Here is a 22,083-nt window from a genome sequence, read left to right as displayed (position 1 = left end):
ATAAACTTTCCACTGAGAGTGCATCTGATTTTTACATGCTTCTTCCCCTTTCAGAATGCAGTGTCACGGCCCACAATTTTAAGATTGGCATGACATGGAAAGAATCTAGTGCGGGAAAAATGCCTTTTCACAATATTTTCAGTGCCTTAGAGCATTGCAAAACTCTGTATGGGTCTCAACGGCTTATGTTATAATTGTAATGGAATTTAACAGAACCCATTTAAAAAGTAATAAATAGCACAGATAAATCTTCACCACAGCATGCTGAGAGACCGTATCAGTATGAATGTCTTATATCAATTATTTATAGACTTGGCACTTTGCATCTGAACAACAATAAAAGAAAATAGATACTGGAATGTATATTTATTAGAATCATTAAATTCTTTTGGAAAGATTCATCAAACACAAAACTAACTGTCATTCCCAGAAAGAAATATTCTGGTATTTCTAAAAGAAGTGCATGACAGACGTTTGAAGTCACTCCAATAAATATGAAACCTGAATGGATGTTCTCCAGTGAGCTTCTGCAGGGCAAAGAATCCAACCCAGGAATTATTCACTTATCATTAAATGGCATAGGTACAAAGGAGCAAGGATATGTTTAAAGACATAGATATATAAATGTATATAATATTTCCTTTCAGATATAAATGAATGTGATGCTAGCAATCAATGTGCTCAGCAATGCTACAACATTCTCGGTTCATTTATCTGTCAGTGCAATCAAGGATATGAGCTGAGCAGTGACAGGCTCAACTGTGAAGGTAAAATATTTTCCAAATAATTTGTAACAACAGTTCAATCTGTATAATTGCTGTTGCTTTATCCAATTACGTACCTGTTTATGAAAACAATCTTTTTCTCCATGCAAATTCTATTTTAAAATACAGTTAATTAAGTTCAATTATAGTATTTTCTTTTTAGTATGTTATCAAGAGAAAGGAGAAGGAATAAAATAACTGAAATAGTAGATGTAGGCTGGGTCTAATAATTAGAAGGGGTGTTCTAGTGTCTTGCTTCTCAAAGTGATGTGATGGCCAGCAGTGTTGACACATCCTTGTCTCTACTTGTGAGAAATACAGATCTCAGGCCCCAGACCAGACCTACTGAGTCAGATGCTGCATTTAACAAGAATCCCAGGTGACTGGTATGCACATTTAAATTTGGAAAGAGCTAATCACATGTCAGAAACATTAGAATATAAACCAAGGGACCTGTCCTCTAGTCTCATTCCCGCCACTGTGTGACTTGGACACATTTCTTTAAGTTGCCTGCGTTTCACTTTCCACATGAGTAAAAAGAGGGCCACTTAATTGGAAGGATGACCTTCAGAGTCCATTGCCTGTGCATGTTCCACTGTGCAATTCAAAAGGCATACGACATCCTGAGGGGAATGCCATTGACACTTGATGTCTCTGACTTCTTTCCAGCTTTACTTAAAGCCACAAAGGTCATACCCCACCCAGAGAGGCCTCATATCATGCCACTGTGCTCAAAACCAAAAGGGGCTGGTTCTGGACAGCTGCCTCTGTCCTTCTGAGCAAACTATAAGGACATCACCATTGAGAAATGCAAAGCATTCTTTCCCTGAACTCCCAATTCATTCAGTCTGCTCAGTCAGTATGGTTAAGTCCAAGATTCGCCAGACTCTCAGCAATCATTGAGTAAAACTGATAGTCAGAAAAACTGTGTGGTGGAGTTCTGGAGGAAATGAGCTGATATTGTAGAATTTTCCCTCCAGGTTCTTACAAAGTTTTATATTTCTGTTTTATTTTGTTTAAGATTATTTATTTATTTATTTATTTATTTGAGATGGGGAGAGATTTATTTATTTGAGAGTGAGAGCACACGTAAGGGGGAGGGGCAAATGAAGAGGGAGAAGCATACTCCTCACTGAGCAGGGAGCCTGGACTTGAGGCTCAGATCCCAGAACCCTGAGATCATGACCTGAGCCGATGGCAGATGCTTAACCAACTGAGCCACCAACCACCCTATATTTCTGGTTTAGAGTATGCAGTATTTTTACCCTTTTACCTTATCTTCAGAAATATTGTCAAAGTAGTGACCTATAAGTTTTTCAACTCTGTGTACCTACTATTGTCTGATTGAACAGACATTGATGAATGCAGAACCTCAAGCTACCTGTGTCAGTATCAATGTGTCAATGAACCTGGGAAGTTCTCGTGTATGTGCCCCCAGGGATACCAAGTGGTGAGAAGTAGAACATGTCAGGGTAAGTTTATTGTTTTCATATCTGTTAAGTGTTTGTTTTTAACCAGGAAAAGCAGGGAGAAAGTTACAGGATTCTCTACCATGGACTTTCATTTTTCCCTCTTATATATATAATTTGATCTCCTTTTTCCCTTATTCATCATGTAATATGTTCATCTCATAAAAAAGGTATTATTCAGTTAGCACTGACTTTTTTTAGATTGAAAGTAATTTTTGCTCTTAAGATGTAAATAATTTTAATAAAATATTGATATCTCTTCTATATAGCCTACTTAATCTCTATGATATATATCTTCTAATCACCTGCCCCAAAGATTCAATTATTAAAATATTTCACCATTAGTTTGAGTCTAGGGAATAAACATGTGGGGTAGGCAAACCTCAAAACAGTCTCATATCCTCTAAAATACCAAGATTATAAACCTAAATGTGCTGAGAAAAATCAGCCTCAAGTATATTAAAATGTGCTTGAATTCTTAAGCAGAAAAAAAACAAAAATAGCTAATATCCTAGGGTCCAGTTTTAAAATAAACATTCAGGTGATCTTCATACTTACACATCTCCAATGCTACATGTAGTTTCAAATTTCTTTAACAGAGAGGTCTGTTCAGATAAAGCCAAAAGTATACATAATCCTAGAAAAGCTAGTATAGATACTTGCCTTTGCATAAAACAGTGAGTGGGAAAAAATGACTGAACTTGAAGACAGAAAATTTGTTTGAGTTGTACTGCCTTCTATCTCTACAGTCTTAAATAATATCAAACATCTCTAAACTTTAGCTTTCTCATTTGGAAAAGGGAGTTGTGAGCATGAAATTGATAACATACATAAAAATTACTCGTAAACAATAAAGCCTTACTATCCAAAATGTTTTCATAAAATTTACTTAGCAATGTAAGTGACTAGTAGCAAATCTGCTCTAAAGAGTCCTCTTTAATCAGAACTAAGAAAGGACATACAAGGGCAATAAAATCCTTTGAGAAAGGAAAAAGATCAGGGCAAGGATACAGTAGGGCTTCTCAGTCTATATCATGATTTTATAGAATATTAACTCAGAGGAACCCAGGACCTGGGATTTTTACGGTATGCATATGATCATTCAACTAGATTCCAACCACTAAGTATGAACATAATCAGAATGCCATTCATTGCACAATGAACACCTTTATACCCCTTTCCAGGAAAGTTACTAGAGACTCTAATATTAATTGTGGAAAAACACTGCATTCCAATGATTTTACTTTCTGAAGCCTGAGACTTTTAACATGAATATTACATGGAGGAAAATGTTAGCCAGTGGGATATCTTAACTAATTTCCCTGGAGTCCTTCAAATAAATGTGTCTGTGTTTTTTTATCATAAATATATTTGGTGCTCAGCAAAAGACAGAGGCAAATTAACATACAGGGAGAGTTTACCTACCTACTCTATTTGTATGGAAACATATCTGTTACAATTTAAGGTGAAAAATATACTAGAATTGCAAATAAGGGATTCAAGAGTGTTATATCTTGAAGATATGCAGCTCCAGAATGTTTGGTTAAGCCAAAACATTTTTTAAGAGAGAGGCTTAACATTCTTTTAAAGTACAAAGCAATTAGTTTTTTCCACTAAAACTATCTCTTCCCAACCTTGTCCATATGGACTAAAGTAAAACTGAAAGAGTTTGGAGTCTTACCTTTAATCAAAGGCTTATTTTCAGGATGAAATAACTGTTCTCATTTCCACAGCCTTGCAAAACTGAAAACTCTCTGTGTTTGAGTGGGGTGGGGGAGGCTAGAGAGTAGGAATGAGACAGAGAAACAGAGAGAGAGAATACACATACACACATTCATCAAATATTTTAATACTATTAATAATTCCTGAAAAACATTCTAGAATGATTAAGGTGTTGATTACGTTAGGCTCTAAATTAATGAAAGTAATAAATGAAATTATTACATAAAGTTTCTTGTTGTCATTCTTGGTCTCCATATAATAAACCAGTCCTAGTTTTCCTTGTAGCTAAACAGCATATTTATTTTTCAGAAAAGAGAAGAATATTGAAAGCACAAGTCAATTACGATTTCTTCTAAGAAATCTAAATTCTTTCTTTAGCCGTAGCCAGTCCAAAAGAAGACACTTCGTATAACTGACTCTTGGAAACTTCTCTAGTCTCCTCTTGGGTTCCAGATGGCTTTGGCCAGTTTGGAAACTAAAAGAAAAATTTTTTCCTCCAAAGACAAGGCATAAAAGTATTCTCATTTAGGGGATGTAGTACCTCACAGTGGAAAGATGCCTATGACTACCTGTATGAACTTGGGCTACTTACTTAACTCTTACTTGTTTTTCCTCCATGTCAAGCAGAGATAATCTTTCTTGTCCATGTCTGCATGATTTATGTGAAAAGCAACTTAGTTCATTTTAATATTTCTTAAAAACCAGGTGCCCCCAAGTGTATTAATGCTAGGTGATAAAGGGATTTAAAGATGGATACTATAGTCCTGCCCTCAAGGGGTTTATAAGCTAATAGAAGGGTTAAAATAAACTGGAATGAGTAAATTAATGAATGAAAATGTCTGGTTATTAGGTAGAAGGATTCAGGAAACGGTTATAATGGATAAAATCTAAATCATTATTCAAATGTAAAGGGAGGTAGACATAGCTAGGGATGTGAATCTTAATATAATTTTCATTGTTTGTTCTAGTAGTAAATATAATGGCTCTCTAGTGAAAGTGTTCTCTCAGATGTCATCTGGAGGCTTATAATTCCCAGATCCAAAATCAGTCCTTGTCCAACACAGCCCTCGTTTTCTGGGACTCTCTCCCCTTTTGGCTTCCTTGCACTGCCTTTTCCTGGCTTGCCTCTCACCACAGCCCCTTCTTTAATTCCCCTTCTTCAATTCCCCTTCTTCCACACTATTTCTAAATAGCTATGCCATCCGAGGTGGAACAGATTCAGGCAGATTCAAGTTTGCAAGGTAAGAGGTGTATAGGGATCTGGGCTAAGTTAAATGTGCTTTTAGACACAAAACTGAGTAGGACCTAAGTTCATTGCATTTAATTGAGGACAGATGTAGCTGAGTCATTCCAGACAGATTATTAGTATGTGTCATTTCATGATATTTTTATCAACCACCTATTGTTCATCTGTTGAATTCAAAGCCAAATGTTAGCCATTGACTGTGCTTATATAAACATGAAAGGCACCAATCCTTGCCCTTGGGGAGTTGTAATTTAGTTAAGAATATAGATATGGCAATAGTTAATTATAAAATAAAATGGAATTAAATAAGAGATGGATACGTGCACTTGAAGATTAGAAGCAGAATTAATTCTGCCTAGAGGGTTAGAAGCCTGCAGGAAGGAAGAAGCATCTCAATTGACCTTGAAGTGTGCTGGTTAGATGGGATTTTCATGGTTGGGATGGGATTTTCGTGGTTGGGTCGCGAGGGTCTTCTAGGCTGGGAAAGCAGCAAGCAAAACCAATGGGGGGAGCATTTGACTCTCTGGCTGGGGAGCTTCCAAGAGATTTACAGCCTACAGGTATGGTTTTGGTAAGCACGGCATGCAAGTGGAGACTTGATCCTCTGGGAGTAGATTACACTGTCCAGAGGAAGCACAGCAGAAGTGAAGCTATGAAGTGTTATATGATTTACTCAGATCGGTAAATTCTTTGACCCTATGTGTTTACAGATATAAATGAGTGTGAGACCACAAATGAATGTCGGGAAGATGAAATGTGTTGGAATTATCATGGCGGCTTCCGTTGTTACCCACGAAATCCTTGTCAAGATCCCTATGTCTTAACATCAGAGAAGTAAGAAAAAATCAGAGCTTTTGAAAGTGAGAACTTTCTGGTCTTACCACGATAAACTGGGAAATACTTTTGTTTTTCTCTGCAGCCGATGTGTTTGCCCAGTCTCAAGTGCGGTGTGCCGAGAACTTCCCCAGTCTATAGTCTACAAGTACATGAGCATCCGATCTGATAGGTCTGTGCCATCAGACATCTTCCAGATACAGGCCACAACCATTTATGCCAATACTATCAATACTTTTCGGATTAAATCTGGAAATGAAAATGGAGAGTTCTACCTAAGAGTGAGTAGTACCCTGTGGGCAGCTGTAGCTGTTGGGACAGGCACAAGTTTGCTGTGGTTTGGCAGTATTCACTTAGAAGGAAAGCTAACATTTAAGGAGTTTTTATGTGCAAGCATTGTGTAAGTCTTCCTGAGTGCATTATCTCACTTAATCTTCTTGGTAGCATTGTCAGAAAGATACTACTATTTCATCTCCATTTATACAGAACAGTGAGACTCAGATTTAGTAGCTTCTCTAAAGTCACTCAGATACCAAGATGAAGACTAATGGAGTTGTGTGTGACCAGCAAAACAAAAGCCCTACACACACTCCAAATAGATACCACAAATCAGTGCTGGTTACTTGATTGTACATAGAAAAAATAATTCCTGGAGAGCTTTTCAAGAACCATAAATTCCTTTTTGGTACATCTGCAAGATCATTTACATTCACACCAAAACTGAAACCCGAAAGTCCCTAAAGGGCCCCCATCTTTTTGCACCAAAAGGGCCAGTAGTTGTACCATTCTTGCAAACTTCCAGGCAGACAGTGTGAGGTCATCTTTGTGTTTTCCATTTCTTTGATTGCTGATATAAATCTTTCTCTGAATTCTGCTATTTCTTTCTTCATGGTTTCTCCTTTCTTCATGGTAGTCTTTGCTTCCCTGTGCCCCTGCTTCTCTTCCTTTAAACTGGCTCTTAGTAGCCCCTCATCCCCCCAAGGGCTTCCAAGCAGATCTCCCTAACTTTGGTGCCTCAGCCTTCCAGGCAAAATCTCAGCAAGTTCATTTTAGGTGAAAATTCTGACATATTTTAAATAAGGCTCACCACTTCATGTGCAAATGATGGCACCCCACCAAGCAGTTTGCAGGGTTCCGGTAACTGTTTCACGCTAAGGATGTTATTCATCCAGTTACAATTTTCTCAAAACTCCTTTGGGCACTCTCCATTTTTAATCAGATTTTAAAGTCAATATTTCATTTTAAGAACATGAAAAGTAAATTGGGAAATTCATCCTTGTGGTAAAGTTTACAGATTTTTAATGTTTACATGTTTATCCCATTCTTTGATATATTAAGTTCCCTTCCAACTCCAGAATTTTGTGATTCTGTTTCTTTGCCAATAAATTAGAAATGATTAATTTCTCATGACCGACTTCTGAAGAGAGAAATCCAACCCAAAATCTATTATTGTTCTTTTTTTTCTAATAGCTAAGAATAAACCTCTCTAACATTAGATGCTTCAAATTTGAGATATACTAGATATTTGTAAAAAATTTACTCTAAATGCATTTCACACAGTTCAGATAATACCAATTTAATAATTTTAGCCCAAATAAATAACATTATTTGTAACCCATGGCAATAAAATAGGTTCATCTCAAAATCTTTCTTAAAAATAGTTTTCCACTTTGATCTTTTAGCTATAATTTAAGAAAATACAATTTCTAACATAATCAAGAGTTAAGCAAAGTTCCAGCATGTTATTTTCCTTGCAATAAACATAGCACTTTAAAAGTTTTATGATTCATATCAGTACATTTATCGACTTGATATTTTCAAATATAAATTCTCAGTGTTTTTCTCAAGTAAAATCTCTTTTTTCCATGAATGATATAAAACATTAGCAATTTTTATAATCCCAGAGTTGATTATTAAATTTTTTGAAACAAAAACTATTTGAAATAAAAAGTCATTTTTTTAAAGATTTTATTTATTTATCCAAGAGAGAAATAGAAAGAGAGAGAGAGAGAGAGAGCACAGCAGGGGAGAAGGAGAAGCAGAGAGCCCAATGTGGGGCTGAATCCTAGGACCCTGGGATCATGACCTGAGGTGAAGGCAGTTGCTTAAGCAACTGAGCCACCCAGTGCCCAATAAAAAGCCATTTTAAGATTACTTCTTATCATATAATTCAAGAAGTAATTAGGTTGAATTCTACAAAATTTCTCTACTGAAAAATCCATTTTTGTAGAGGACATTTGACGCATAGGAATCAGTCATCAGGCCTTAATATTGCTCCTACTGTATGCTCAGCCCCATAACAGGTGCATGTATTACATACTTCCTTATTTGAAAGGCTTGAAATATTACATGTGGCAAAAGTTAACATCTAGGAAGGGAAAAGAGAAGCAATTTTATATTCAATTCCATGATCCAAGACATCAAAGAATTAATGTTGACTGGAACAGTTAAAGAATGTATCTTGGGCACCTGGGTGGCTCAGTGGTTGAGCATCTTTGGCTCAGGTTGTGATCCCGAGATCCTATGATTGAGTTCTACACCAGGCTCCCCAGGGGAGCCCCTCTATGTCTCTGCCTCTCTCTCTCTCTCTCTCTCTCTCTCTCTCTCTCTCTCTCTCCCGTCTCTCATGAATAAATAAATAAAATCTAATGTTTCTTGATGGTCATGATACTGGACCTGATCTTTGAAGGATCTGTAGAATACAGGATTTTATTTATATTCCTTTTGGGAGAATACTGAGAAAACTTTCATCCTTAGAAAAGAGGATATATTGTAATAGAAGTAGTACATAAAATTGTAGGTAGAATACCATCCTCCCCACCCATGCCACCCAATACCTATACTTTATTGAGGCTATTTTCTTAATAGCCCTTATCACCACTTTGCATAGTATTCATTTGTCTATATGTGTGGTCTACAGTGCAGGTGTAATGAAAGCAGACTTTACCTGTCTGTCCACTCTTCTGTGCTCAGCAAAAGGAATATACCTGGCACCTAGCAGATGCTCAAAAAATATTTTTAAATGAATAAATGAATTCAACTAATGCCTTCAAGGTATTACTATTACCTTCAAGGGACAAGCACCATGCTGGGTCCTGGAGACACAGCAGTGAATAAAACCAAGCCAATTCCTGCCCCAGTGGAGCTCATGGTCAAGGCACTAAGCAAGTGCTCACAAGTATGCTGAATATTACAATAGAGAGTTGCAAATGCTCATGAGTGCCTACCAAGTCAGCCGCTAAGAAGATAGGAGTGATCTAGAAGCCTCTGAAAGAAGTGAACTTAAGCTGAAGACTAACAATTAAAGACCAGCAAATAGAAGGAATAAAAAGCAGTCCAGTTGGTCTGAAACTCCAAGTGCTGCCAGTGAAGTGACTTGAGAGGAACCTAGAGAGATGAGCAGGGCCTAGATCACAGAATGCCTTACAGAGATATTAAGGTTTCAGGTAGAGGAGTTGCTGTTAGATTTTCATGTTAAAATGAAAATGCCTGGTATACTGCAGAGCCTGGATGAGAGTGGGACAGGAATGGAAATGAAAAGACCAGTTAGTAGTTCAAGAGAATGGGGTATTACACTAGTAGCAGTGAGCCCAAAAACAGCAGACAAGTTTATGAAGATACAGGAAGAACTACATGACTTGGTGAGTTATTTGCTATGGGGAAATGGAGGATGAGGAGACACCAAAGATAAGTGTCTGTCTTGAGCAACAGTAAATGGTGGTGGTGCCATTTATTAATATGGGGAAGATCGAGCCAGTGTAGAGAGGAAGTTAAGTTCAGTTTGGAGATCTTTTCAATTTGGACCCTTCTTTTTCAGTAGGGTCTCTTCTGAAACCACTGAAGCCAACAGACATGAATTACCTGAACTTCCCACTCACCCCCTACAAATTTAAGTTCATGTATCCTCCTTCTTACCTTCTCCCTTGAGTTTTTCCAAAGATGAGGTTTTACTTCTGTCAATCAAAGCTAATCTACCACCTATATCCTTCCATCCATCTCCTCTAGAACCTTGTTCCATCAAACTTGTATCTACCTCTTAGGTATTCAACTTGCCTCCCTCTAGATGTTGCTCTCTCTCTCTTCTCCCAACCCAGGGTTCTTGAAAGCCTATAAACACAATCTCTGCTTTCTCACTTCCTAGTCACCCTTCTATCTTCTGTTCCCATTACCCTACTGGAGTTGCTCTGAAAAGGCAATGACATCTATACTGCTAAATTCAGAGGGCATTTTTCATTTCCAGTCTCTCTCAGCCTCACTATGCCATTGGATACTGCTGGCCATTCTCCTGTTTCCCAATTAATCATCTGTTTCTTCTCGTCTTCCCTCAATGGCTTCTCCTCTGCCCACTCCTTAGATATTAGCCTCTCCCAAATCCAGTCTTATCACATATACATTCTCTCCCTTGGTTTAATGTCCACCCACTGAAGTGATTGCTAAATCCTAATCCACTGTCTCTACCCCCTGCTTTCCTCTGGCATTCAGATTCACACATCTACTAACCTGCCCCTCCAGCTCATTTTCCTCTACTCTCCAGCACCCATAACATTCTTCATCAAAATGAAACTACATCCAGTTCTGAACATACTTCTTTACAAAACTTCCAATTATCTTTGGTGACTCTCCTCAGAAATTCAAAAGCCTCCCCTCAATGCTTCAAGATCCCTCTTCTTTTTCCCCATATTTTTCACCTTTATGTATCTTTGTACATACACTACATAACCTCATGTATCTTAGCATTTGCTGTGTTCCATTGAAATGTGAAACTATTCACATTGTCTCTTCATGTACTAGAACGTAAACAAATGCATAATGCTAAGAAGAAGTGAAAGATGATAGCTTTGTTTACCAGTTCAAAAATTATCAAATTCTCACCTGAACTACAGTCTCTGTAAAGGCTGGTACTACTCAGTAAAAGTGAAGAGAAACATTAACAGAGAGGGATGAACCGAAAACACAGAACTATCAAAAAAGCAGGTCTCTGTAACTTGGAACTAATGACTATGTGTGCACAAAGGGAAAAGAACCAAGAAAGGTTGAAACCAAGAAGGAATTAAGTAGTGACTTTTATCCTACCCTCAAAATTCTTCCCCTAATTCTTATAAGACTAGGTATACTCACAAATAATAGAAACTCCAATTCAAGGAAAATTATTCTCTCCCTCCCTCTTTTTTTCTTTTATTTTAGCAAACAAGTCCTGTAAGTGCAATGCTTGTGCTTGTGAAATCGCTATCAGGACCAAGAGAATATATCGTGGACCTGGAGATGCTAACAGTCAACAGTATAGGAACCTTCCGCACAAGCTCAGTGTTAAGATTGACAATAATAGTGGGGCCATTTTCATTTTAGTCTTTTAAAAGAGTGCACTATAGGCATTTAAATCAGCCAAAGAATATTGTTACCATAAAACACTATTTTATTTATAGACGTATCTAGTACATCTACATCTATATGCTGTACACTCACCAATAATTCAGACAGTTACACCATGGTATAAAGTGGGCATTTAATCTGTAAAAATTCGAAGTTTGTCTTTATTACTGTATGTAAATTAGACATTAATCCACTAAACTGGTTTTCTTCAAGAGAGCTAAGCATACTCTATCCAATGAAACTTGGATTCTTTTCTGTAAAAGTGGGACAAAGCAATGATTATCTTCTGTGGTGCTTAAGGAAACTTACTACAGCTCCACTGGCAGTCTTATAAGGAGGCAACCATCATAACATTGAACAGCATGCAAGTTCAAGAATGAATTTTTTAACTGCTTTGTGAGAAAATGGAAAAAGTCAATAAAGATATATTTCTTTAGAAAATGAGGATCTACCATATTTGTGTTGGTTTTATTTTCATAAGCAGTCTTAACACAGTTGTTTATTACTTAGTAATAAACAATTATTGTATAATATGCTGGTTTCTGTTGAATATTTTAAATTTTGTCTGAAATTTTTTATTATGAATGTAAACAAAAAAGTAAGCAAAATTCCCAAAGTGAATAAGGTATCCATAGAGTGATTCTTATATTGAGAAATCTACAGAGAGGAGATGAGAAAACAAATTCTTTTTTAACTATATTGGAGTTGACCTGAAGAAGCAAATTCAGTGTCTTCATCCGTTCAAGCTGCTATAATAAAGTACCATAGACAAGGTGGCTTGTAAGCAACAGAAATTTATTTCTTACAGCTTGGAGGCTGGAAGTCTTAGATCAAAGTGCCAGCATGGTCACATTCTGGTGAGAGCTGTCCTCTGGGTTGCAGACTCATATCTTCACATGGTAGAGAGAGAGTGAGAGAGCTCTCTTGGAGTCAGTCCCTTTTATAAGAGCACTATCTCATTCATGAGGACTCCATCCACATGATATAATTACAAAGGCCTCAACTCCATAATGCTACCACATTGGAAGTCAGGATTTCAGCATATGAATTTGGGAAGGACACAGACATTCAGTCTATAACACTCAGTAAAGGTAAGAACATCACTGAATTCAGGTCTTCCTCAAGATGCAGAACAAAATGAAGAAAAGGTATTGTACTGAAAAAGCTTTAGTTACTGAATAAAATTAAAACTCTAAAACTTCACTTATAACTAAAATTTCTCATCTTAATAACTGATGCTCACAGAGGGAAAAAATGGGAACAGTTCTTATTCTTGGCATCCGGAGTGACTGTGAACTAAAGCAAATTGCCCTCCCTCTGAATTCAAAGAAAAGGTTTTATGTCTTATTTGTTTAAACTGTAACTGCTTCACTTTGATGTGTTATATTTTTAAATAAAAATATTCTTTTAGAGGATCACTCTATCTTTGGAAGTTTTTTTAAGTGTAACCAATAACAGCCAATATAATTCTGTCTGGGAAAAAATTAGTTATAGCTGCCAGAGCAAGAATGACCATTTGATTTTTTTCTAATAGATAATCTAGGAGAAAAGGAAACAAAAAAAAAAACTGCCAAAATCATGCCACAAAAAGGTGTGCAGCCAATTTTCTCTTACATCAAGTTTAAAAGCACATAGAAATAACCTCTGACACCCAGGCACCTTCGACCCTGAAACAAGTGTTTCTCAAAGAGTTGACTAAATGTTCAACAATTGTCAAAAAGAAAGCTCAGAAGAAATCAAGAAAGAAAACACAAACTTCTTGTGTGAACAGAGGATGGGCTTTTGTTAAAGGAGCATTGAAACATAATGAGACAACAGATCTAATCAAGAACCACACAAGGAAGCAGAGATAACAGCCAGCCACGACACAGCTGGACTGTTGAGTGCATTCCTATCACTCTGTCCACATGAATACTTGTATGCAAGTATCAACACTATCTAGTCCCATACCCATTATAAACCCCATATCCATTAGCAGTAACTCCTCATACCCCAACCCACAAGCCCTTATAGGAGTTACCACTAATTTAGTTTCTGTATCTGGATTTTCCTATTCTGGACATTTCATATAAATAGAGTCCTATGATAGGTACCCTTTTGTATCTGGCTTCTTTCACTTAGCATGATATTTTCAAGGTTCAGTGTAGTAGCATGGATCAGTACTTCACTTCCTTTTATGACTGAATAATATTCCATATTGTAAACATATCACACTATCCATTTGATGCTGGCAGGTGGAGTCCAAGGATCCAGAAAAGGTCCTGCAGAACCAGCCAAGAGGGTCTTTGGCTTTGCACAGGATGGAAATCAAACATGAGCCAGCAGGAAGTGAGAGCAGAGTTTACTGAAGATTCAGAGCAGATACACATGGAGTGTCTTGGAGACTTAGGAAAGGAGGGAGTCTGGTCTTTGCTTGGAGTTTGGTGGTTTTTATTAAGGATTGTGGTTTGGTGTATGTGTCCTCTCAGGCATCCAGGAATCAGTTAGAACAAAGACAAGGGCCAAGGTGTCATTCCTTGGAAGCAGGGGGTCTTGGTGTTGAGATATCTAGCTACAATGGTGGTCTGTAATATGCATATGATGGCTTCATTTGGTCATTCTCACATGGTCCTTCTTTAGATGTTATCTAAAGAAATCATCAACTGCTATATACTATTTGCATTCGAGGCATATGTAAGTAGAGGTGTAGGTCCTAATAAGAATAAAAGCAGGAAAAGGAAAATAAAAAAGCAGATTTTTTATGGAGTTCTTCAGTTTCCCTGTCCCACAGGGAATAATTATAATATTTATAATATTATATAATATAATATATATAATTATAATATATATAATATATAATATAATATAATATATATAATTATAATAATTAAATTATGCATTGAGAGACATAATTTGATATGTTGTTTCCACCTGTAATTCCTTTTTGTCTTACCCATCAAAAAGGACATTGATTCAATTCATCCACTAAAAATGAGCCTAAATCACTCATTTTTAGTTTCATTTTTGACTAAAAAAAAAAAATAGCAAGTGATAAAAAAAATTTTTTTTTCATTCACAGAAGCAAAATCCTGGAAAGAACTTTGGAAAGCTTACACATGAGTTCCCTTACAGGTACAACCATCCTCAGTAAACATAAAAATCTCCTGTTCTCTTTTTAATGTAATTTGAAATTCAAAATAAAGTAAACATCTTCACTAAAAACAAACCAAAGCAGTAAGACAAAGACCTGCTTTGTTTCCGAACTACACATGACTCCCTCCTCCCCTCCTCTATGAGAATCACTGATTTAAACCAGCTCCCAAAGATGGGAATTACAAGACAAATTCATCTTCAGAGTCATTTTTATTCAGCAGCAAACATTTATTGAGCAACTTCTATGGTAATCCTTTCCAGCACTTAAGAGTTTAATGTAGAATAAATGAACCATTTCTAACCTTAACCACTGTGAGACTTAGCTTTTGAGGCCCTTGGTTTCTTTATCCATAAAACTGAGATATTGAAATAAGGAGTTTTTCCAATTTTAATGACTATAACTAACTAATCCCTAACCCTGGGCTACATTGAGAGATAAGGTAGCTCAATTTGCCAAATTTTTTAAAGCATCTGAGCATTCCTTTTATGCAGTGGCTATCGGGAAGCATTGGACATTGGTAGAAGAGAAAACTCATACTGCTTTCATCAAAATAGTTCTTCACACTGTGGGTTCATTATCAGGGGCAAGGATCAATTTAGCTATACATTTTTAAATTACAATTCAAAATAATTTTTTCTGCTATTCAGTCTGTTAAATTGTGCATGTTTTTGCTCCTTTTCACTGTACTGAAATATAAATACTTATGTTAAATTAAAAGTCATTTTGCCTTTTTTCACCAGTGAAAAAAGTGCAGCCATGGGTTCCCTTACTTCCAAACATGCTTCCAAACATGCTTCCAAGGAAATAAGTACATTCTTAGTAAGTTTCAGTAATGAGGCCACAACTAGTCATTTCCGTCATTTCATCGTTCTTTTACCATACCTGCCCTTGGAGAAGTCCATGCTCTCTAACTGGACAATTACATTCTGACAGTGATTATGAAAGGCCTCTTGGTTGTTAAGACAGCCCCCAAAAAGAATAAGTTCCCTTCAACTGCCAAATTTCCCTCTTAACTAGTTTCTTTAACAACTTGCAATCTCTACCCCCTCTAAACATAAAATTTCTTATTATGTGCACTTATTATTATTAATAATAATAACAACAGGATTCTAAATTTAGACACCACCTAGTCAGGGCATCTTATTTTTAAGACTTGCTCAAAGTCACAGTTTGTTGAGCAACAATGCTGTGCCTAGAATACAGGTCTTCTGACTTAGATTAAGCTCTTTTCATTGGCCATTTCAACACCAACAAGCAAACCCCTTCTTTCCTGCAAATAGTCCACCCCAGATTGTGAACCAGCTTTGCTGATTGCCATGACCAGTTGTCACCACTGCTGCTAGATGCAATTGTGTTGAAATAACACAGATACCAATCTGATTCTGATTTATTTTCTTAAACTTTAGCTGATTGTTCTCTTTAAAAACTCCAGAGAGGCAAAAGTCATCATGTTACACAAAATGCTCCTAAATTCTAGAAATTCAAAGTCAAGAACCAATCATGTGAACCTTACTATACTGGAGAGGACAGCAATTCCCAAAAGATAAAGTCTATTACTTACGATCCAGATGTAGCTGTCTGCGTGGGGGAATTTTGAGAACAACCATGGTGAAGAGGGATCGAAGCTAACACTCTCCTGGTTCAGAAGCTGGGCCAAAAAGCTTACAGGGTCCTTCCTTCCATAGGATTAGTGTAAAGTAAGGAGCTAATGTAAAGATTACTGCCATTCCTTGACATATTCATTAGGTGATTTTTTGAAGGAACAAACAATGAACATCATCACCTGGAATAAGATAAAATGCCTCGTTTTATTAACAACTCGGGCCTCAGTGGGGCTTTCAGTTCTTTCACAGTATGTTTAAGTAAAAAATGGTAAAAAGTAGGGTTTTTGAATTGTAATTTTAAAATATAGATATTGAAGGGTAGAAATCAGCTGGAAACCAATCCCCACATCTAATAAATATAGTTAGTCATCTCTACCACTTTGCCTCTACAAGGGAGATGTTTTAGTGAATCCAAATAATGGAAATAGAAAGATTGTTCAGTATCCTAAGACCACCTGAAAACAGCCCAGTGGGATTATTATTTTTGGGGAAGCTTCACAAATAGAAGTTTATTGTTGAATCCTGTTTCCATGACTCCAAGCAGTTGCTTATGTTTTGAATAGCCGTGTATGCTTCTAACTTTCTAACTCTTCTTTTAAAATACAGAACAGCTGCTGGTCTGCTCATATGGTATGCATAAGAAGCCCACAAGGGACAAAACCTTCCATTAATATGTCGAATTATTTTTAACAGACTTATATTTCTATCCTGAATCATCATCTCAGAAAGATGGCACATTTCCATCCTCCCAGCTGGGGGGAGCACCTGCAGAATACAAACCCAAACTGTGACACATCTGGTACCAAAAAACCAATCTTGTTTCATCTGGCCAGCAGACTAAAATATCAAGATCGTTGAACAGAAACAAGGCAAAAAGTTAACTGCCTCTTATATGTAGTCAACACAGATGTCTAGTTAAGCTGTTTATATTGTAAGCGCATGTGTACTTTAACGGAGCACAGACCCCTTTAATAAGCCAGAGTTGGAATACAAACGCAAGAGAATTTTAAAGACCTGAATGCAGTAATTCAGTTCTTTTTTATCTTCCCATAGAGATGAAATTAGTTTCTGCAGAATCACAGCATTATTTTTAAAGAGATGCATATAACACAAATAATTTTGTTGAGTTTCCTTAGTATCTTCAAATTATTTCCTTTAAAAACTGTATTCCACATTTTTGTATTTTAATATTTAGATTACATTTCTTTAAGTGGTAAATTACTTGCCTGTGACTTAAACCAGGTGTCCTAGTGTGTGTTGCCCCAAAAGCAGACCCTGACACAAGAATTGAGTGTGGATAGTTTGAGGGGTTAACTCAGAAAGAACAGGCAAGGAAGTGGGGGGGAAATGAGTCAGGGAGAGGAGAGATGCAAATAAATGAGTGAGTTAATGAGTAGATCACTTCTATGGGCAACTGGTAGGCATTTCCTCTAGGGAGCCTCTGAGAAATCTTGTGGAACTCACCTCAAAAGCATCCCACCAGAAGCTGCCTAAACTGGGCCATTTATCTACAACTTCCAACTCTGTTGTGAGGGTTGCCCCCAAGGACACTAACACCACACCCATTTATAACTGCCTGCGGAAGAGGGTGCTCCCTAGCACTGGAGAAAGCCCTCAGGCAGATGGGAAGAGAGACAGAGGCTTGATGTAGGATGCTTTCAGTGAGCTAGAAATTTCCACTGCCGCCCCAGTAAACTCAGGTGGCTGCAGGGAATTAGGGGAGGCATGAAAATCGGCTGACCAAGGTCAGCGCATTGTGTGATGAGTCTGACACCTGAAGAACGTGTACCTGGCCTGATGGCTTCAAATCACATGAACTTCTTCCTTGACTTTTTCCTGTTGGTTCTCCATCTTTTTTTCCTTTCTTAACCTTTCTCTTCTTCTACTCTAGTTTTCTTCTCCTCCAAGTATCACCTCACAAATTAAGCAACAACCATACCCAAAATGCAATTAGATGCAAAGACACATAAGATATCATGTAAAATGGTATTATATAGTTAACACCATGAACCTATGTGATTTCAAAGCACATCACAAGTCCAGTTTGTATAAAACTAGTTGCCCTTCAAAGGTCAATTTTCAGAGAAGCTAATGAAATTATATCTCAAGACCCTTCCCATGCACCAGTCTCTTCCGAGGTCCTAAAGGGACCCTAGCAATGTGTTCACATGGTCATATTTTTGTAAAATTTGCAAAAGTGATATACTTTAGCTGACTTGATTAGGACTGCTCTTTCTGCTTAATGCCTCCCCCCCTTTCATCACATCATATTTCTCTTCATGTTGGATGGCATTGGAGTGGTCACAAGCATTTTTGGGAATCCAGCCTGGGAAAATTAAGTTAGGAGGGTATATTTAGTTTGAGTTTGGTGAGATATAGCTAAACAATTCATAGTCACTTCTATATATGGTTAATTTCAGTTCCTGTCTGTTTCTAGAAATATTCCTACAACCCTCTGTGTTGACAACGTGTACAAAGGTTCAAGGCAAGGATACTACCACAACACAATGTGTCCTACAGCATTCAGTACCAGAGTAAGTAGTAGAAGAAAAATAAGTTTTGATAGACTGGCAGAGGGCCAAAATGGATACAGATTAGAAAGTTATTCCAGCAGCCCAAGAAAAGATGTGTTCACTTGAATCAAGTGTTAGTGGAGAACATGAAGAGAAGTGAACAAATTCAATCCACATAGGAGACAAAATAAAGAATTCAATGATGGCTTGGATATGGACAGTGAGAGAGAAGGACATGTCAGGAATGAGCCTAGGTTTCTGGCTCCCATAATCTGATAGGCAGGCAATTGTTTTCAAGCAAAGATTCAGAAATCTATACTTCTTTCATTTTGGGGCTCTATCATCTTCAGAAGGTTTCCAAGGCCCTGTGCTCATTTACATCGAAAGATGGATCAATGACAGATGGAAAGTGAGAACTTTTTATGGGGCAGGCCTGGAAGTGGCTTCCATCACAATGCTCACCTTCCTTTGGAAGGCTGGGAAATAGAGTCTAGCTGTGTGTCCAGGAAGATAAGAAAATGGGTTTGGACACTAGCTAGCAGTTTTTGCCTAAATGAGGAAGCTAGCAAATGAGTATATTCTTTAGGAACGGAAGTGTTCCACTGGAGCAGAGAATGATTTTCTTTTCTTTTTCTTCCTCCTCCTCCTCCTCCTCCTCCTCCTCCTCCTCCTCCTCCTCCTCCTCCTCCTCCTCCTCCTCCTCCTTCTTCTTCTTCTTCTTCTTCTTCTTCTTCTTCTTCTTCTTCTTCTTTTTCTTCTTCTTCTTCTTGGAGAGAAAGAGTGTGTGTGCTAGTGGGGCAGGGGTGCACAGAGAGATAGGGAGAGACAGAATCTCCATGTTTAGTGTAGAACCCAACACAGTGCTCAATCCCATGATCCTGAGATCATGACCTGAGCCAAAATAAGAGTCAGATGCTGAGTCAACTGAGCCACCCAAGCACCAGAATAATTTTCTGTCAGATTTATATTTTAGCTCTAATTCTTCAGTTAGAGCTTCACTTATTTTTCTCTGTATTCCTTCTCTCTTTTTTGTTTCTTCATTTCTTTTTTTTTATTTTTAACAGCTTTACTGATATAATTCACTGATCATACAAGTCATCTGTTTAAAGTATACAATTTAATGGCTTTTAGTATATTCACAGATATGTGCAACCATCATCACAGTCAATTTTACATTTTCACCTGCTCAAATAGAAACCTTACATCCTTTCCCTATTATCTTCCTATCCTCTCCTTTACCCCATCCCCCAGCTCTAAATGATCACTAAGCTACTTTATATATCTCTATGAATTTTCCTATTCTGGACAGTTAATATGAATGGAATTATATAATTTTTCAAGATTCATCCATGTTGTAGCATTTGTCAGTTTTCCATTCTTTTTATGTCCAAATAATATTCCATCCTGTGCCTACACCTCATTTTGTTTATCCATTCTTCAGTTGATGGACTTTCCGCTTGTTTCCACTTTTTGATTATTATATATAATGCCACTATAAACATTTGTGTACAGTTTTTGTGTACAAAACTGACATGTTTTCAAAACTGACGTGTCAGTTTCTGTTCAAAACTGACATGTACAAAACAGACATGTTTTCATGTCTCCTGGATGTAGTGTCTCCTTTAACCCTTTTAGTACTCCTATGACCTGTTGTTCCCCCTTTTTTTTTTCCGAGAGACAGAAAGAGACAGCATGAGCAGGGGAAGGGGCAGAGGTATAGGAAGAGAGAAAATCCCAAGCAGACTCATGCCTAGTGCAGGAATGGAGCCACAACTCTAAGATCATTACCTGAGCAAAACCAAGAGTCAGACACTTAGACTGAGACACCTAGGCATCCCTGTTATCCCCTTTTGCACAAGTGGAAACAGAATTGCACAGTAAGGTTACTTGTCATGTGATCTGTACAAAGCAGAGCCAGGCCATAAACTCAGGCAGGCTGACTTGAATTTGCCATGCTACTTCTCTCTAGATCAGCTCTTCTCAGACGGGTTTCTAAGCTTTCCTTTTAAGGAATCTAAGAAATTGTACAAAAGTAATGACTACCGTTTAAATATGCCCACCCCCAGCCATGTATCTGTCATCTCACTAAATGCTACACATATTTCCTAAAGTGTATCCAGAAAACATAATTCTTAAAAATGTAATAGCTGCATGAAATTACCACCACTTGCATATTTTACATCATTTTAAGTCACTTTTTCTTGCTTTGCCCCAAATTACACTTATCTTTTTTTTTCTTCAAATTTTTATTTAAATTCTACTTAGTTAACATATAGTGTAATACTGGTTTTAGGAGTAGAATTTAGTGATTCACATTTATCTTTCTAATACACGGTGTAGGCAGACGTTTGGAATGGCAAAGACCATTCCCAGACTACCTATTAACTAATCCTCTTAGATACCCTCTCACCTTAAGTTTTCTTTGGAATAAATCAGTATTACATGTTAGTACCTTCCTTTCCATACTTACTCTAGGTTAAAACTATATTCTTTGAGATCAAGATTTTTTTGTGTGTGACTTTAACTTAGCTTCACATGCCCTTACATAAGCCCAGCAATTGCTTTGACCCATTTTAACCTCTTTTGAGTGTCATCGGCAAGGTGTACTGTCCTTGACAATGAAAGAGACCTCCCTTTTGTCCTTCTAGGCAATCTTTAGCATGAAGCTAAATGCCTTTCAGGTGGAAGAGTTGACCAGATGAAGGAGACAAAGGAAGCTCTTGCTCCTGAGTGACTTTGATTCCTCTTTCTCTTAGAATGGTACATTTCTATACAAGATGATGGACATTTGGACATTTTGATAGGTGCAGTGTGCTTTGAACTGTTGTGTCTAATAATTCTTTCGTCTTGGTTTTTCCTAGCAGAGTGGTATATCTTAGGATGCTGATATGCATATTGTTTGCTTTTCATTTAATGTGGTGAAGCCTTCCTTCTTGTTTTCCCTCCACCTTGCTCTTTAAAATGCATATCACTAACCCGGGTGGGAAGGCAGGCATTAAGTGCAGGAAACTTTTCCTTAACCTCCCCCTCAAAATTCTACGTCCCTTTTTCTTTTTCTTTTTCTTTTTACATCCCTTTTCTTTAGTGTACTTCTTTTGTTCAGGGATAAGTAGAATCCTTAAGTAGTTCCACATTTCCATTTATTTACTTTTAATGAGGGCAAGTCACCTTTTCAATACCTATTTATTCATTCAATGAATATGTAAATATCCACAATTGTTTCAGCCTAGTTGTTTACTTCTTATCCAAGGATGACAGAAAGAAAGAACACTATTCCTTTACTCTTTAAGAAAAAGGTAAAAAAAAAAAAAAAAATTAAAAGCATTTAAATGCACAATAATGGGGGAATTGTTAAGTTAAAACTATGGCATATCTATATAGTAGAATATTATTCAGTGATTAAAATGTTTATCAAGAGAAGTATATAG

General features: G+C 37.1%; 1 protein-coding gene and 2 long non-coding RNA genes across 5 annotated transcripts in view; 1 reads left to right on the top strand and 2 right to left on the bottom strand.

Annotated features, from left to right (window-relative positions):
* LOC119873679 overlaps window positions 1-6,309 on the bottom strand; it is a 34,665-nt gene extending 28,356 nt beyond the window's left edge. For both annotated transcript variants that reach the window (XR_005365996.1, XR_005365995.1), the window contains exons 1-2: window positions 6,083-6,309; window positions 3,915-4,012 (exon numbers count right to left, since the gene is read on the bottom strand). This is a non-coding gene — a long non-coding RNA (uncharacterized LOC119873679). The remainder of the gene's footprint in view (window positions 1-3,914; window positions 4,013-6,082) is intronic.
* EFEMP1 (EGF containing fibulin extracellular matrix protein 1) overlaps window positions 1-12,820 on the top strand; it is a 61,417-nt gene extending 48,597 nt beyond the window's left edge. Inside the window, 5 exon segments of the mRNA XM_038551301.1 lie at window positions 648-767; window positions 2,117-2,236; window positions 5,912-6,035; window positions 6,121-6,316; window positions 11,220-12,820. Coding sequence (XP_038407229.1) covers window positions 648-767; window positions 2,117-2,236; window positions 5,912-6,035; window positions 6,121-6,316; window positions 11,220-11,381 — 722 coding nt within the window. The 3' untranslated portion in view covers window positions 11,382-12,820.
* LOC119873678 overlaps window positions 12,413-22,083 on the bottom strand; it is a 111,865-nt gene continuing 102,194 nt past the window's right edge. For both annotated transcript variants that reach the window (XR_005365993.1, XR_005365994.1), the window contains exons 5-6: window positions 16,100-16,321; window positions 12,413-14,097 (exon numbers count right to left, since the gene is read on the bottom strand). This is a non-coding gene — a long non-coding RNA (uncharacterized LOC119873678). The remainder of the gene's footprint in view (window positions 14,098-16,099; window positions 16,322-22,083) is intronic.

This window comes from Canis lupus, chromosome 10 (genome assembly GCF_011100685.1).
Source record: "Canis lupus familiaris isolate Mischka breed German Shepherd chromosome 10, alternate assembly UU_Cfam_GSD_1.0, whole genome shotgun sequence".
Classification (NCBI taxonomy): domain Eukaryota; kingdom Metazoa; phylum Chordata; class Mammalia; order Carnivora; family Canidae; genus Canis; species Canis lupus.
The sequence above is the reverse complement of the archived record's forward strand: the minus strand, read 5'-3'. Positions and strand labels throughout refer to the sequence as shown.